Here is a 19,772-nt window from a genome sequence, read left to right as displayed (position 1 = left end):
GCCCCAATGTTTAATTATGATAAGTCAGAAACAAAATTAGAGAAACTACTGAAGAAGGAGAAGAAGAAGAAATAAAAATAAGAAGGTAACACGAGATATAGGTTAACTTTTGTCATGGACAACAGCTTTACTATGGGACCAGGAAGCATGCCACTTGGATATGATCAAGTTTCCTGCCTCAGCATTTCAAAATCAGTTTTGGATGAATTGATAAACTACTTGCAACTACTTTGAGCTTTAGTATAGGCAGAAAAAAAGGCTGATCGAAGTAAGCAGTGATATGCTTGATTTTCTTGCAAGGTCTTGTGGCATATTTCTTGAGAACCAAGGTTTAGATAAGGAATGAGAGATTAAAGATTAAAGATGATGAGAGATTAAAGATCTATGAAAAATGAGTATTTCCATATCTATAAGAACTTTTTAGTGGTGTTTTCTGTGCAATGTTTAGATCATAAAACAAGTAATCCAAGTAAGAATATTAAAACAAAGAAATCATTTTAACAAAGAATTAAATTAAACAAATCATGAACATTTAGTAATCTTGTAATGTCAGGCAAAACACAGCTGAGTGAATGTTGTGAATTGAAGCAATATCATTCACAGCCACTCTAAGAAAAGGGATTGACAATGGGCTGGGGTTGTAATCTGAACAGATGAAAGAACAAACAAATTTACAGTTTACTTGGAGGACTAACTGAAAAGACATGATCAACAGCATTATGATTATCGGATTCTGGCAATGTGAACAATTTGTGTGACAAAGTCAGTGGTAGCAATATCACGGTATCTCTATCTGAATTAGTGCAATTTTGAAAAGGAAAGCTAGTTGGAATTGTAATCATTAAAGTCCAAGGAAGATGATGACATCAATTATTAAAAGTTAGAATCATAAAAACCAACATTTAAAGAAAGGGACTCAACAAGTATAGAATGATTGGCAGCTAATATTAGATGAGCAACAGAAACAACAAATTAACGTGAAAGAGGCTAAAGAGATTTTTAACCAAGGAAGAGGAAATTCAAAGTTGGATGCACTTTAATAAATGATATTAGAAATAACATGTCGACAACTGCCATCTTTGGAATAAAATGAGCCAATGAGTGTGTAATTCAGCAAGCCTAGTTAGCTGAGTGGTTAGCATATCCCTCTCTGATTCCAATCTTTGAGTTTTTTCTTATTCGGTTTTAAAACAATGTGGGATTTAATATCCCCTTAATTTAAATAATGTTTATGTTACTGTGAAAGACTGATATCTGGCAAATGTCGATATTCTCCGGTGAATGTCAGCATTCACATAGTCGCTTGGTGTATGTACGAAATATTTGCAAAATATCATTATTTCTCACTTACACCGGCAAATGTCGACATTCAGCATGCACTGATGGTAAATGTTGAATAAAAATATTTTTATTACGTTAAGACAAAAATGCAACTTTTTAATATATGATATATGTCAAAATAGGAGAAAGCTTAAGTAACAGTACATGTAAATAAACTGTTGAACCTAAAACAAACAGTACATTCTAAATCAGAAAAGAAAATAATACCAATAATAAACTTACACATAAATTATGTGATTAACGTTATACAATCTTATTTATTACAACAACTTAAACTGTTATGACACTTTGAATTGCACAAGAGTCCCTTGATTTTACAACTGTATTTAGTCGTGGAACACTTCTTTTTGCAATTACAGCATGTACAGCCTTGCCCTCCACTTCTCGAATTAGTTGCAGTTGCTTCTTTCAGCGACGTTTCTTGAGAAGAAATCTCATCTATGGAAAGTAACTTTTCTTTATAAATTACGAACTGATTACGGGTATAAAGAGCTGCTTGAGGGTACCATTTTTGTGTGCCAATTTATAAAAGTCGGAGTCTTCTATTCCAACAACAACAACCGCCAACACATTTCGGGCATCTGTACGACCACGGTCGACATCAGGGACTTGTATTCGTACAGTATCACCAATTTGAGCAGGAGGAAATTTTCTTTTTGAGGTTTGTAACATTTTCGTTGCTTGCAGTAGAAGATTCTCTTTCGCAGCCGCTCTTTTTATAGAAATAAACTTGTGTTGTTCAGTCAGGGCTTGATATGAAGATGTGGTAGGTTGCAGCTCATCTTCAATATTTTCCTTTGGAATATGGTTTTCAGTATGGTCACTGCTCAAATTTTCTTCAAACGTATTAACAATTTCTTCGAGCTGTTCTTCGGTTTCAATATTTGCAATTTGCTCGCCAGGCAAAGATGACGATTCTATGCCTCTTTTTTTTTAGTTTAACGCCAAACAGGGCTTCATAAGGACTTTGGGGTATTCCTTCGTGGTATGTTGTGTTCTTGGCAAATTGAACAAAGGGCAAACCATCTGACCATTTATTTGTATCGTTATCGTTCATCCATGCAGTTAACATATTCTGTATATCCTGATTGGCCCTTTCAACTGAGCCTTGTGTTTGACTATGACGAGGCTTTCCGTGAACTATCTTAACATCTTTCCACATAGCGCATAGTTCGGATATAACTTGATTACTGAATTCCCTACCATTATCTGAATGCAATATAGTTGGGACACCAAATGTTAAAAATATTTGAAGAAGGTGATACACTACTTCTTTAGTTGTCTTAGTTTTTAAAGGTCGTAACTGGATAAACTTCGTTAGATGGTCTTGATATACCATTATGAACTTGTAATCGCCATCCCTGTGTGACTGCAGGTCTATCAGATTGACTTGACATCTTGAGTTTACCTCCAAACTAACCATTAGTTTCACAACAATACCTTTTTTAGGTGCACCATGTTTCATTTGACATTGTTTATATAAATTTAAATACAACATTACAACTTCATATGTAATATTTTTGTATTTAACTTGCAATTCTTTAAGCATACATGTTTTTCCTCCATGGCCTATTCTGATGTGAGTTTTGGATAGTATACTGAACAATTCATTATTGGTAACATAATACTGTATATTTGTTTCTCCTGGTTTTAATGGCACAATTAACTTCTCTTCATCATTAATTTTTAAAATGTCAAAACGTTTTAATCATCTATAATCCAAAGGTATACTGCACTTAGTTTTAGCAGAAATCACTTCAGAAAGTATTTTAGAGTACTTTCCTTGAGAAAAATAAAAACAATTGTCTTCTCGTTTACTCGCAATTAATGCCCGTAACTTTTCAAAAAAAAGATCACGGTTCACTGCAGTAGCCATTCATTATAAATTACGGTATCGGATAAAAAAATAAAAAATAAGCAAACGTTGCACGCACCAGCAAACCTTGCATAAGACTGACAAACAGCAGAGTGTTCGAGAGTTTAACAAATAGATGCCACGTGAGCTCAATCGCGGCAGAAGATTTGGCGAGAGAGAACAAAGCATTTGCCGTTTTTGTCGCTTCTCTCTGGCTGTGTCTTCTCGGCTTGTCGTTTCGTCCCCCACAGAACTTATCTGTGCTTCTCGACATATACCGGAGAAGGTTCGAATGTATAATAATATAACCAAATACGTCAGTGAAAGACCAACGTATTTGGTATGTGTCGACATTCACCGGAGAATATTGACATTCTCTAATTTCGGTTTTTCATGGTAACATTTATATCGCCGAAATGAAGCCTATTGGCTCTTTATATTTAAGTAAATTATTATTATTATTATTAAGAGAGCCCTCCAGGGAGTCAGAGACTCATCGAGGGAGGCCACATACTACACACACCAGCTGTCATACTTATTCTTGAATTCATTCACACTGGTTGCATGTACCACATCCAATGGCAATCCATTTCAATCATGCACCACTCTCTGAGAGAAAAATCTAGCTCTCACACCCTTCTTGGTGGCCATCATTCTCAGCTTCCAAGGACGCCTTCTTGTTCTTTCACCACCATCCATAAATTGAAAAATTCCATCAATTGAAATCCTGTATGACCCTTTCAGAAGTTTGTTAGTCTCAATCATATCATAACTCTTTCTCCTGTTTGCTAGTGTCTGCAGTCTACAAATTCTCAATCTGTCTTCATAATCAGTATTCCACAATCCTGATATCATTTTTAACACTCTCCTTTGTACTCTCTCCAATATATCAGAATCACAATGGAAACTAGGAGACCTGACCTGCACACAGTAGTCCAAGTGAGGTTTTATCAAGGCCTTGTAAAGAAGCAAAATAACATTCTTATCTTTACAATGCGAATGTTCGTTTCAGCATTGCAATTATCTTTTGAGTTGTATTTGCAGTCTTTGCCACATGGCCCCTAAACTTCAACTTCCTATCTATTAACACTCCAAGATCCCTGGCCTCATCTGTTTCTTCTAGCCTAATCCCACCAATATAATACGATATTGGATATCTAATCATGCCGAAGTGAATGACTTTACATTTACTGACATTGAACTGATACCCATTTTCCCATGCCCACAATTCCAGCCTATTCAAATCATTCTGCAAAGACTGCATATCAGCAGTATTCCTGATTACCCTATCTATCTTTGCATCATCAGCAAATAACTGTATGTCACTTATCAAATCCTTCTCAATATCATTAATGTACAGATTGAATAACAGTGGACCAAACACTGATCCTTGTGGTACACCACTTTTTTTTTTTGTACTGGTTATAGGCAGTACTACCCTTACATCACGTCCAGACATCTTGTCCATACTTAATATAGGCCTAAGCCTTTACAAGTGTTTTACCCTATGCCTGTTCTAGTTATCATTGTAGTCATTCTCTAGTGGCAACGCCATGCCATGAGTGTGTCCTATAGGGCCGTCAAGGAAAGAACTTTTATATCCTTCTGCGTAAGCCCAAGCTGTTTTAAGTCCTTATAACTATCTGCGCTCCATACGGCATGTAAAGATATGGTGGCGCTGGTAAGCCTCGGAGTTGCCCCATGCTCCTCCTGTATTTTACTAACTATATCTTAGTTATTTTTATAGTAGTCCACTTTATCTTTATGGCTAAAGGCTAGTGGGTGCCCTGTTCCCACCACCTGGGCATCAACTACCCAAACATCACCATCTCTTTTAATCACTAAGTCTGGCTTACCCAAACCTGCGGAGGTCCTATAATGTGATTCCACCATGGTCACCCAATCTTTGTTCTTAAAGCGGTTGTTCAGAATGGAGACCACGGCGTCCTGCCTTTGCATGCAGACCCCATTAGTGTGGAAGCAATGCTGGGCTATATGAGACAATGTCTCACTGTAGTGGCAGCCAGCCCTACAGTTTGAGTCGTCACTACCCCATCGAGCTGACCTAGCAGACTCAGATCCCCCGTATACCACTTTTTGATATCTGTCAGTTCAATCATCCTCTTATCCATGCTAATATTGTATAACCCAGACCCATTTTCTCCAATTTATGCAGCAGTCTGCCATGCTGTATTCTGTCAAAAGCCTTAGCAAAATCCAAAAGTACTATGGTGTATCCATTCCTCTTGTCTAGTTCAATGGTAACATTGTTATAGAATGCGAGCAAGTTGCTAAAACATGACCTTCCCTTAGTAAACCCATGTTGCTCATTGCAAAGTAGAGATTCACTGTCAACCCATTTCTGAATATGGGCCCTAACAAATTTTTCCAAAATCTTCACCATCACTCCTGAGATACTAATTGGTCGATAGTTGGATACATCGGTCTTTGCACCACACTTGCAATGGAATTACCATACATGCCTTCCATTCCTGCAGAATCTTCCCAGTTCTGAGACTCACATTAAACATCCTGGCCAAAGGAATGGCCAGTTCAGCTGAATACTCTTTTAGCACGTGCTGATATTTCATCAGTCCCTATTGCTGAATTCTTATTCAGTTTGTGCAACAGCTCTAATACCTCGGTCTCACACATCTGTGCTTCTTCATCTAGTTGAACCTGGTGAACGCAACATTGAGCTCAATGTTGCGTTCACCAGGTTGATAACTTTTAACGAAATGGACACTCAACTGAACAACCTCTTCTGCATCTGTAACATTCACGCCATCTGGATTTAGAAGAGTTATTCTTTCATATTCATTCTTTCTTTTACTTGCACCATATTGACAGAATTCTTGTGGGTTGTCACACAGAGCCAGTTTCTTTTCAGAATCAGACTTTGCTTTCCATACAACAGTGGTGACTATTCTAGCCTGCTGCTTATAACGTTCATAACGGATGTTATCCTTATGCAAATGGTATTCCTTCCACATCGTCCTTTACTTACTAACACTTGCTTAATAAGATTACACATCCATTTGACTCCTATTCTATTTATTCTTCGAACTCTCGGAACACATTCTGATATCACATCATTTAAGTATTGTTTAAATGCTTCTCCTTATCTCTTAGGAACTGTATAAATTCTACTTCCTTTAAGTTAAATGGCCACTTTCTTGAAGAAGTAAATGATTTTTAGTACCTTGGTTCCCATGTCAATACTCTGACAGTGAAAAGAATGCACAAGGCTCCTCAGTTCCATAAAAGCCTAACTAATATCTGCAAATCTAATATTATTATTGTTATTATTATTATTATTACATAACACCTCCAGGGAGTCCAAAGACCAATCGTGGGAGGGTACCTAATCTACAACTCACCATCTCTACCAAGCCACCAACCACAACTACCTTCATCTACGTCAACAGCACATACCACCGTCCACGGTGGTATGTGCTGTTGACATTTAAACATCCATGCCCATGGTGGGATTTGAACCACTACACTATAGCAGAGTATAAAAGTTCTTTTCGCTATGCCCTTTGGTATTAATTTGGTCTAGCTACTCACTGATGAAGCCTCAATAAAGGCTGAAACCGGTCTGGGTAGTGACCTCCCACCATAATGTATAACAGCATACATTTCCTAGGAAATTTGTTTTTACATTATGGAAAATACCTTTGTTTCTGGATCATAACAATAGCACCAAGACTCATCCCCGGTTTTGTCCTGGTCATTAAGAACTTGCTCCCTCAAATCGCAGCAAACATTCACACTTTTTTTTTTTTTATCCTCTGTGAGCAAACAAGGCACAAATTTAGGAGACGCCCATTTCATTTGCCAATCCAAAATTCGCTGGCACAAACTCCACGACACAGTTGTCTCTTCAGAGTGAAGAGACAAATAAATCAATAAAGAAATCAATGAAGACGGTCATTCGACAATCTTCATTGATTGCCTGGCAAACCTTTTCGATGTTTTCATAAGTTCAGCCAGATCATGGCTGGTCTTTAACTTATATGTTCCCATTTTTAAAATGAGAAAAACCACTCAAAGACCTACATTTTACCTAAAGCTTAAAGTTGTCCTTAAAGCCTGCCAAAGCATAACATAGTTTCAGCTGCAGTTTTACCAAAAAGAAAACAAAATTTCATGCTCTCTATTCCTTGTGGTCAGACATCACAAAATCACCAACCCTACTTGTAAACACTAAGAAAAAAGAAGTCAGAACAATGAACGAGTTCGCAGAGAATGATGCCACTTACCACTGGCATGGAAAACTCACAATGCTTAGCAGCATGATCTATAACTAGAAGATGCATACATGCCAAGTTCAGATTCCGTTTATTTTTTGGGTACCCCTCGTATAAGCTAACTTTATACAGGTAAGATGACTGATAAGCCCTTCTTAAGCAGCCAGTGACTATTCAATCAATGGTCACTAGTTAATCTAGTGGAAAAGTATCTGCTATTAAGAGAAACAATTCTCCAGTTTGTTTTTTCTCTAAGTAATGTATATCAAATAAATATTATATTCTCACAATTACTTACGAGCATGAACATCCAGCATAAAAGAATGAAAGTGTGTTCTCTTTTTCCTTTCCACCGTACAGTGATCATGAAACAAATCCATCAACATTGTTTTCCCACATCCTATAATTAGATAATTATATGTAAATATTATATAAAATACTAAAAAAAAAAAAAAAAAAGACTACTAATTTTATAACTAAATACAGGTAACCCTCGTATAACGCGGATGTTAGGTTCCACAGAAATGCCGTGTTATATAAATTGCGTTATGTGAGACGACTCAGATCACATAGAAAAAGTAGGGTTATGTTCTGAAATCGTTTTTTTTTTTAATTATATAAACAACAATGACATATTCAATAAAAAAAAATATTTTTATTTAATTCAGGTAATTCATATAAGTTAAGAAAACATATAAACTATGAAACAAATAAAAATACAAATTGTATGTAAACTTCATTGCATATAATGCATATTTTAATCGTCATCACTGTCTTCAAAAATAACATTTCGTAGATGTTCTTTATTTATGAGTGGCTGGACGTCGTCATCACTTGATTCTCTTGTATATGATTTGTATAATTCTCATTGCATACTTCGGCTGGCTTAGTTATCAAGAAGTCAGTAATAAGACCTTGCTTACCACTATACTGCAATTTTTATTAAGTTCATAATATGGAGCTAAACAAATATCCAATTGTCTCGTGAATTTTCCGGAGCTCCATTGAGGGATTATTATCCATAAAATAACTTCCTAACTTTCTTGCCAAGTCCAATCCTTCTACTAATTTCTTTAAACTGAATTCTTTAAAGGATTCATCATAATTAGAATCTTCGGCAGAACTTTCCCCACCATTTGGTTCAACGTCATCTATTAATTATATCAGTTTCTCCTCATTTAAATCTATTTCCCCATCAATTAATTTACTAATTTCGTTTTCAACCACATCGTAAAAGCCCTCTTTTGCAATATTGTTGAAATTGGCCATTACAATAAAAATAAAATTTTTACATAAAAAAGCATTATATATTAATTATGTATATAACTCACCAGAAAATAAAGTGCTCAGCTTGAGATTAACACACTTATGATTTTTAATGCACTTTCCTGGCAGAAAGCGAAGACAATTTTCAACAATAAACACTTTATATGGTAAGCAATTGACGTATGTGCATGGTAAAGAATATTTCCACTAATATAAATTCGCTACTTATGAGTACATGCACTATACGGACAGACACAAATTTAACGAAGATAAAATTTGATTTTTAAGTTGCGCAGTGAAAATATATGAAAAGATAAAGGGTTGTTACAATTTGTAGAATTTGTTATATCGAAACCGCATTGAATATGTACTGCATTATATGAGGGTTACCTGTAACACCAACTATCACTACAGAGAGTGAGATTGGATAGGGAGGGATGGATGAAAGATAATGATGAAACTAATACACCTAAATATTCACAATGCTGCCGGTAAAGAATATTTCCACTAATATAAATTCGCTACTTATGAGTACATGCACTATACGGACAGACACAAATTTAACGAAGATAAAATTTGATTTTTAAGTTGCGCAGTGAAAATATATGAAAAGATAAAGGGTTGTTACAATTTGTAGAATTTGTTATATCGAAACCGCATTGAATATGTACTGCATTATATGAGGGTTACCTGTAACACCAACTATCACTACAGAGAGTGAGATTGGATAGGGAGGGATGGATGAAAGATAATGATGAAACTAATACACCATAAATATTCACAATGCTGCCTGTCTTGAAAATTAGAAATCCTACCTCAGTATCATGGTTGGAGTTCCATGTGTCATAACAGGTATGATGTTGAAATGACAATAATTCTATTTGTGTGTGAGAACAATATCTAATTGGATAATCTGAAGTAATAATTCCTTTTTGTTAGTTGTAAATGAGAATAAGGCTCCACAGATGCTGCCATGACTAGGTCTATCACCAAATGTGATTGTCCTCATAGCAGTTCCTGTATTTATATAAAACAACATAAATCTGTATTCATTTGACTACAGTACCTTATTTTCACGTTCAGTATTTTAATCAGATGCTGCTGCTGACACCACTGGCATATTTGCTTCCAATTTCTGTCTGAAATGAGTGATTTTACAAATGGAGTAATAATAACTCATGAGCTTTACTTATTTATTTGTGCATGGTTCAAATCAATATGGATGATTTCAGCTCAAATTCAAGGTATTTAATCAATTGCTAGAAAACAAAATTCATTTTGAAAGTTCTCTATTATCTTGTTAGTAACAAGAGAACAACAGGATTAGGTCGAGGGGGGAGGGGTGCGATACTAACTTTTAAATTAGATCCCTGAGGAACCAAAAATGTTTTTAGTAAAATGAACATGGTATTATTGATTCTCAATAAAAAAATGTGTGGTAACAGGTATCCTCTGCTACTGACACATATACATGTGCCAGAAAGTGCTATAAACAACAAAGCAATTTTTCACAATAGAATTAAATGTATCAGAGGTGGATGTCTACATAGACTGAACAAATACAATTCATAACTACACTCTCTATAGAAACAGAAACCGAACTTTTTGAAAATGGAAAAAAAATAGTGGCGCTACATGTTGTATCTTTTTGTTGTCGAAAGCGGCAACCTTCAACTTGTATCAACTATTTATGACATTTGCTTCACTAGAAGCCGAGTTATAGTGCCAAGAGTGACAGTGTGTTTTGACAAACAGTCGGAAAATGAGATTCAAACAGACAGCTACGATTGACTTTTGTGTTAAACTTGGTAAAAGTTTTACCGAAATGCATCAAATGCTTCAAAAAGCATATGGTGATGAATGCTTATCCTGTACTCAGGTTTATGAGTAGTTTAAGCGATTTCAAAGTGGTTGTGAGATGCTTGAGGTGACGAAAAGGTGGGCCATGCAAAAACTGGACTGAGCGAAGTTAACATCAAAAAAGTGCACGATTTCATCAAAGAAAACCCGAAATTATTCGTGAGATTGATTGAAGATGAATTGGGGATTCCAAAATCAAGTGCACACCACATGTTGACCGAGAGTTTGTGCCTTCGTAAATTGAATTCGCGATTTGTTCCCCCACAAGTTGACAGACTACCAAAACATGTATAGAATTGAATACTATAAGGACCTCATTAAAACCACTCGTAAGGACTCAAACTTCCATGAAACGATCATTACTGGTGAGGAAACATGGTTTTCAGCATGAGCCTACAACAAAGTGCCAGAGTGAGTGGAGACCACCAGAAGATGGGCATCCGAAAAAAAAAAAAGTCGCTTCAAGAAGTCAAAAGTAAAGACAATGCTGCTTTGTCTCTATGATTCCAAAGGCAATATCCACAAAGAATTCATTCTGCCTGGCCAAACAATCAACGGCGAGTTTTATCTCGAAGTTTTGAAGCGAATGATAGCAAGAATTCGTCGCGCACGCCATGAATATCATGATGCAGGCAGCTGGTCACTTTTGCATGATAATGCACCATCTCATTGTTCGAACATTGTGAGACAGATTTTCAGCAAAAACCAAGTTTGTGTGTTGGATCACTTGCCATATTCACCTGTGACTTCTTTCTCTTGGGTGTGTTAGCAATGTGACTTCTTTCTCTTCCTCCAACTTCATTTGTCGATGAAAGGAAAGTGATGTCACCACTGAAAATGTTCAAGCCAGAGTAACCACGAACCTCAACAGTATCCCAAAAACTGGTATAAAAAACTCATTTAGTGAATTAATTGACCATGCCAAACGCTGTATCGAAGCTGAGGGAGAGTATATTGATTGAAATAAATTATTTGAATACTTATAATTGGTCTGTGAAGAGGGGCATCCGAAAAAAAGTCGCTTGGAGAAGTCAAAAGTAAAGACAATGTTGATTTGTTTCTACGATTCCAAGGGCATTATCCACAAAGAATTCATTCTGCTTGGCCAAACGATCAATGGTGAGTTTTATCTCGAAGTTTTGAAGCGATTGATAGCTAGAATTCGTCACGTACGGCATGAATATCATGATGCTGATCACTTTTGCACAATAATGCATTCTCATCATTCGAACATTGTGAGACAGTTTTTGAGCAAAAACCAAGTTTGTGTGTTGGATCACTCACCGTATTCATCTGATTTAGCACCACGTGACTTCTTTCTCTTCCCCTGACTTCATTTGCTGATGAAAGGAAAGCAATACGACACCATTCAAAATGTTCAAGCAGCAGTAACCATGACCCTCAACAGTATCCCAAAAACTGACATAAAGAACTCATTTAACGAATTAATTGACCATGCCAAATGAGGTATCAAAGCTGAGGGAGAGTATATTGATTGAAATAAATGATTCGAATAATTATAATTGGCCTGTGTTTTATTTTCTATCAAAAGTTCGGTTTCTTTTTGGACGGAGGGTGTACATATACAGCAACATGAGATTAATTTAGAAAGGCTGATGAGACTAAAGGAAATTATAAGAGTATTAAGTAGAGGTAAGGAAAAACTTCTAGATTATTTTATTTAAAGTTATGCTTCCTGCTTCATGAAGGAGAAAAAAAAAATTGGGAGGAATCAGTTTTTTCTTGAAATAACTGGATGTTAGGGTGGGGAAGTTTTGATATTCAGTAATACCTGCAAAGAGCATAATTGGAATGATGTATGTTATCTGCAATCTTAATTAAGTATTTGGTGCTCAAATAATCAGTAAATTACAAATAATGAAAATCACAACAATCAATTTTCAGACTTTTCTGACATTAGGTAGACAGAGGTCAAATAATTCATAAAGCTGTAATAATGCACACCAGAATGAATGACTTTTACCCCTAGTTTTTTTTCAATGTTAAATATGGATTTGATGTTATAATTGGTAAAACTACAAATAGAAGACAGAACAATAAATTTTCTGACTTTTCCCATATTGGATAGAGATTTATTCTTTAGATAATTGGTAAAATTAGAAATATGGACAGAATTATTACCATATTTACTCAAATATAACTTGCCCTCACGTATATCTCACACACCTCTGATTTTACTTTAAAAAAAAAAAAAATTTGCATATACCTCGCACATGAAAAAAAGTTTAGTGATAGTGAATGGCAGATAGTGCATGTTATGGCAGAAATAGTAAAAAACTTTTGGATGTGAAACTGATGTGGCCATTATTCCTGGTGGCCTTACATCTTGTCTACACCCCTTGGATGTATCAGCCAACAAACCATTCGAGACTATGTACAAATGGCTCTATGACAGCTATGTCCTGACTCTGGCAGAGAAGATTAAGAGACCATTATTAGAACTGTTGTGAACTGGATTTTGAGAATGCGGGAAATGATTTTGCCAGAAATATTTGCCAAGAGTTTTTTTTTTAAAAACAAACATTTCTAATGCCCTGGATGGCAACAAAAATTATGCTATTTGGGTAGACTGACAATGCACACAAGGAAACTGCTCTCGAGACTGGAAGTAGCGAGAGTGAATAGGAGATTCTTGGTAAGTCATACCCATTTTCAGTTTTTTTTTACGTCATGGTGATCTTATGATTCCGAAATGATAAAAGGACAAGCAATAATGAAACTGTTTGTTTCCATTTAATTACAGACGCATTGTTTCTAAAGATTCAAATATATCACGTGATGAAGGTGAGCAGCCGATCATGTAAATAATGTTGATAATTAAAAAAATGCATTCCTTTAATAAATAATGTGAGCAATTTATTTATTCATTCATATGGGGTCCCCCCCCACGTCCATCAGTTAGGATGGGTTGAGCCCACTTAACGAAGGATTAAGTATATGTATTTTATGACTGTAAATGTGTGTGTTCACATGGCTGATTTGTCTGTTCTGAGAGATGAAACACTCATGTTTCCAAACAAAAAAAAACCCCTCTACGTACATATGAGACCGGCTAGCTCACCTTTAGTTGAACAGATAAAGGTTCCTCATGACTTGGACGGAAATCAAACCATGGCCTTTCTGACCAAACAGCTTTGTCTATACCAAATGAGATGTGGAGGCTATGCCAGCAATTAAAATTATAATGAATACCGAAAATTTAATTATAAATGTCAATTTATAATTAAGTTTTTTCCTGAAAAACTTTAGTTTCCGAAAATCCCTACATATATCTCGCACCATTTAACTTTAATTTTGAGGAAAAACATGAAATTACTGTACTTATATTTGAATAAATATGGTAATTTCATAGGTACAACGAAGTTTGAAAAAGGGTGGATATCAGGTAGCTATATGTCAAATAACTCATGTACCAGCTCATGTACATCATGCTCTGCTTCAAACTGAAATAAAATGCTACAAAAATATTTGAATTAAAGTTGATTTTAGAGAAGAATGATGAGAACTAATATCTATGGTATATTTGGAAGAACCTGTTAAGAAAAGGTCGAGATTTGACAGAACAGTGAGATAGATTTATTTGGTGTATTTTGGTAGACAGATAGACAATTTGCATTTGGTCACTGCTAATAGTAAATACCTTGGTATTCTTTCATGCTTGATCAGTAGATATTGACCTCATAGTTTATGTGTTTGGACTGAGATTAGGAAATGAAAAAAGTGACTCCTATTGGTTATTTGGAGAATGATAAACACAGCAAACAAATGATACAATATTCATTAAGGAAATTTGGATCCACAGTACATCAAAAAAGAAGGCGATTCTCTATGTTTGGCATTCCCTGACATCAGATGTCAGATCTGACCAATGTACAAAGTACTGTTCTTTACGACGGAAAGAATCACGTAAAAGTGCAGTTTGGATGAGGTGAACAGTAGCTGTTACTGCTGCAAGTTGAGATTCTGTTAAGAATAACAGGTCATGTTTGTATGAACATAAGTAGTGACGTACATCACCTACGTTAGTGTTAAGGCCATAGATATTAATGAAATAAATGCAGAAGCAATTTTTTTTTTCATGTATCACTGATGTTTTTTTTTTTTTTTGTATTGCTGTTGTTTCTGTTTTATGATAAATGTTTTGGGGATTTCTATTTTGTGGATTTTTTTTGTGGGAAAGTTTTATGGCACAATAATTATACACCTTCATGTTGTATTTCATGGTTAATGGGGAAGCAGTGTTAAATAAAGAATATGGACATGTAGTGGGATATGAAACACTTGCAAACATGTCCACGAAAAGAAAGCGAGAACTCAGTCTCTACATGCAGGGTCTCAACAGTGCCCATCACATCTACCACACTAAGACTTCATCCACATTCAGACACAATCCAGAATATTAAATGGTAGCATATTTAGTAGCTTGTTTGGAAGCATCCTGATGCATAGATTGCTATCAGATTGGTGCTATGTATACTATCTAGTGGTGAAGAATGAAATAATAGGAATAGATAATGTCCAATGCATTAATCATTACTTTACTGAAATTCAACATGAAATATAAGAATAATTAACAAGTGTTGTGTTTCAAGTGATTATTCCCATTATTCCATTCACAGTGGTGAACAGATTAATGGGAATCAGTTAAAATTTGGTGCCATACTATAGTGATTCATTCAGTTAAAAAAAAAAAAAAAAAAAAGGAACTACTAACATTTTTGAAATGAGTAAATCAAAATCAATTTGAAGCAGCCTCTTGTTTACAAATCAAAACCATTGTATACTAGGTAACTGAAATGTAATTATTTGAAGGTTGAATGAGAGAGAGAAAGAGATCGCTGTGATTTGATTTATAATTTTCAGTCCAGGCAGCACATATCTTTATAACAAAAAAAATATGAATAATAAATTAATATTAATCCTGCATTAATATTTATACATAACCATTATTCATCAGTCTAATTACCACATTACTATAATCAGTAAGTCATGACCACAACAATCCTCCATATAATATTCACATGAATAAACACCATGTCAGAAACCTTAATATTCTGTATAACCAGTGAATTCACAGTGTTAAAGAAATAATCCATAAAAAGAAAAATTTGTATCTATATTCCATGGATAGTAAATCGGAACATGCATTAGTAAATATAAAGGAAATGTATAAAGGCTAAACTGTGGTTAAAAGTAACTAAACAAAATTCCTAAAGGAGACAGAGAAAAACATAGAAGAATAAATATTTAAACATCACAAAATATACACTATTTTGATAGCTGCTATAAAGTTGAGAAATGAAGTGGAATTTGAAAATACGTAATCATTTGCCACAATAACATAATGAATTCTCACATACAAGTTGTTATTAAAACAAACCCAAAACTTAAGAATTATTTTTTAAGAATTTCTTTTGTCTTATTTAATTTAATATTTAAAGATTTGATTACATGTGAAAATTCTGAAGCTTAAGACACAACTGAATGCCTCTGTAACATAGTTACATAGAAACAATGCCTTGTGGATAGAAATGGTTTCATCAATTTCAGTTGGCCAATGTCATGAAGATAGTAATCTTTTCCTCTTGAAAAAAAAAAAAAGACAAACTAGGACAGAAATAGTACGATTGACAAACACAGAAGACTGTGGGATATTTATCATCCTATTGGTAAGAAAAACTAGGTTTATAAAATATTATTTGGCAATGGTGGTTAACAGAACTAATTACATCAAGGAAGATGGATGGAATGAGAAGAAACATTTGTTTTAATATTGTATGGGAATGCTGAAATATCATTTTGGTATGAATAATATATCATTTCATTTACTGAAATAAGAGCCAACAGGCTTCATGCCATTTCATAATTGAGAAAGTTCCCTTTATCACAAATCACAAACTGACTGATGACTTGACCAGTACTTTGAAAATAATATGAGGTGCTGAAGTACAAGTCTTTAACTAAACTGAATATATGCTGTAACAAATATGGTTTGAAAATGAGAAATAAAAAAAGATAAAATAATGAAAAGACATATGCACATGGAAAACATCTACTTCAATCTCAATGGAGAACCTATGAAAAAAGTAAAACATTTCAGTTATTTATGCATAATTTATAGTGATGATAAAAGCCAGAATTAGCAACGTGTATGGCAGAAAGTAAATTGAGTAAATTTATATGGATGAAGGGAAATTTGTCAAAATGCTAAACTAGATGTTTGCAATTTGTCAGATGTGACAGGTTTGAAATAAAAGAGTTGATCAAAGACTAGATATAAAATCTACAGATATAAAATCTCTTAGAAAAATCTGAGAGTGAGAAAACAGCATTGGTGGAATAATCATATTAAAAATAAATTTATTAGAAAATAACTTTGTTAACATTCAAGAATGAGTGAGCTGAGCTAATCTAAGTTAATATGGTCACTTAGAGAGAAAAGGTTAGTGCAGTTAGTAATATCTTAGAAGACTGAAATGTAAGATCTGACAATGCTGAAGACATGACAAATGTCTCTAGCATTGTCAGATTACCAGATAAATTAAGAAGGCTATTGCCAATAGGAATTGATAATATAAATTTAATCAAGTACTGTAAATTTTCATTTTATCTATAATAGATGAAATTCTATTCTTTCACAAAAGGAATCAACATTAGTGATTAATTTTGATGGGAAAAAAAAATTTGTAAATATTTATTTCTTAATAGAATTCTTAATAGTAGCACAATCATCTCTCTCAGTTATCCAGTTGCTAAGTAATCAATTTTCTGGTCAGTTAATTGATGATATAGATTAACTTTTTTTTTTTTTTATGTTGCTCTCAACCACAAAAGATTATCTGCAAAACCTATAGTGCATTTTGTACCAGAGGTGGGCTAAGAATAACTGAATGTATAGTCACACTGTGCTGCTACAGAAATCAGTTGACATGATAATCCATCTCAGGGCTTGTTTAACTGAGGGTTTGGTTATATGAGGATCAGATACCAGAAATCACTGACTATCCTGTAATTAACTATCTTAATATTAACTACCTTAATCTCCAAATTCTCTTCTATATATCCCAGAATAGCATCCTTTAGACTTGTATGTGCAACAGTTCACTTCCTTCTGAAACGGAATGCAATGGTTATCATACTGAAAGTTATTATTTGGTCTTTTTCATTAAGATTGAAACACACTATTGGATTTTTAAGACCATGAATTTAATAAAACATTTATACATAATCGTCTACTAGTTTTGCTAGCTGTAACTGTCTAGCTTTGTCAAGACGAGAAAGGTTATGCTGGTATTAAATGCAGAAACAAGAGAATGTAGTAATGGTTTAAAACAGTTAGACAAATTGGAGAGAACGCATGACATCACACGCATAAAGCATGAAGACTTAGTTATTGTTATTAAGTCGTGTTTTATAATTTTTCATGTAAACTTAAGTTCTGCTAAACTTAATGATTTTAACAGATTTTTCCACGTCTTTTAATATTATTCCCTGGTTTCTATTGAGGTTATTTCCTGTTCATAGGACTACTGCAGCTTCTTTAAAGGTTCTACATCTATAATCCTCTTCGATATATGGCATGGAACTATTATCCCAATCTACTGCATGGTTAGAAGTTGAGAAATGATGAGCTAACCCTGAGGTGACTGTTCTATTATGACTGACATCTCCGACATGTTCCTTCTTTCGAATTTCTAGGCTTCTTGAAGTTTGGCCTATATAGGTAAGTCCACACGTACATGGTATGCTATAAACGCCTGCTGTAGAAAGCAACGCTATCCTTAGGTGATCATAATAACTGTCTTATAGTTGTGGTAGGTTTAAAAACAACTCTGATGTTAAAAGGCTTCATGATTCTTGCTATTTTGGTGGAGATTGAGCCAGCATAGGGTATGACGATGGATGATATGTACTGAGTCGTTAGAGGTTGTTGCTGGAGGTTGTTTCTATAGAGAATTTGTTGATAATGTTTTGAGGATAACCATTTTGTCATAGAGTTTTTGATATAAGGGAAAACTCAGCAAGTACGTCTTTTTCCTCTGTGATGAATTTTGGGCTCTGTTTTTAAGCATATGTATAATGCTCAGTATCTGTGCATAGTGATGATTGGATGTATAATGGAGATAACGTCCAGTATCTGTAGGTTTATGATATATTGCAAGTTTGATATTTCCGTTATCTTGTTTTTTAACTAGTACATCTAGAAAGGGTAATTGGTGATTGTTTTCCAATTCCAATGTGAATTTAATTTTATGATGAAAGGAGTTAATTTTTTGGAGGAACTCATAATAACAATAACAACAATAACTAAGTCTTCATGCTTTATGCATGTGATGTTATGCGTTCTCTCCAATTTGTCTAACTGTTTTAAACCGTTACTACATTCTCTTGTTTTTGCATTTAATACTGGCATAACCTTTCTCGTCTTGACAAAGCTAGACAGTTATAACTAGCGAAACTAGTAGATGATTATGTATAAATGTTTTATTAAATCCATGGTCTTAAAAATCCAATAGTATGTTTCAATTGTAATGGTTATCACTTGATATGAAGATGGGTTCAGTTACTCATGATAAGTTATTTCTTTCTTTATTTTCATTTCACAGGCCTCATCTTTATACAATCTATTTTCATGTGGGAACCCAGTTCTTATGTCAAACATTACACGACATTATAATAATAATAATTCAAATCAGATTAATTCTCCTTGTTCTTGGCTTTCTTCTTCTCATATAAACTTTAAAATTTCACCTCTTATGAAGAACCAATAAATCATTTGGCTGAAGGAGAGTGAAAAACCACATAAAAATAAATAAATAAAATAAAATATTTTTGAAAGTACAATGTGCTTTTGTAAATCCTTTTGGTCTTTGAAATCATAATATAAAAGCTAATCTTAATTAAAATTCATACTAATGAATATCAATCTACAGTTGTTGTTGTTTTTAAATTTGGCTAATTCCATTTCATGTTCATATAGCATTCCTATTTATAAAAATATGCACTGCTCAGAGAAATATAACTAAAACAAATATTATTAAAAAATGATAATTATTTCTGTTCAGGACATGGCCTAATCATTACTAAAACAATATTCAAACATAAAGATCTACACAAATTCAGTTAGAAAATTTTCACTTGATTATAAATTAAGTTAAAGATGCCAAGAAATTATA

At 34.2% G+C, this 19,772-nt stretch overlaps 1 protein-coding gene across 1 annotated transcript in view; it reads right to left on the bottom strand.

The window, feature by feature from the left end:
* The window catches only part of LOC150094212 (AFG1-like ATPase), a 299,001-nt gene that overhangs the window by 216,549 nt on the left and 62,680 nt on the right, over positions 1 to 19,772 (bottom strand). The window contains exon 4 of the mRNA XM_090411886.1: positions 7,748 to 7,849. Coding sequence (XP_090268012.1) covers positions 7,748 to 7,849 — 102 coding nt within the window. The remainder of the gene's footprint in view (positions 1 to 7,747; positions 7,850 to 19,772) is intronic.

The sequence above is a fragment of the Typopeltis vanoorti genome, chromosome 22, assembly GCF_054136105.1.
Source record: "Typopeltis vanoorti isolate ZY-2024b chromosome 22, IOZ_Tvanoo_1.0, whole genome shotgun sequence".
NCBI classification, from domain to species: Eukaryota; Metazoa; Arthropoda; class Arachnida; order Uropygi; family Thelyphonidae; genus Typopeltis; species Typopeltis vanoorti.
The sequence above is the reverse complement of the archived record's forward strand: the minus strand, read 5'-3'. Positions and strand labels throughout refer to the sequence as shown.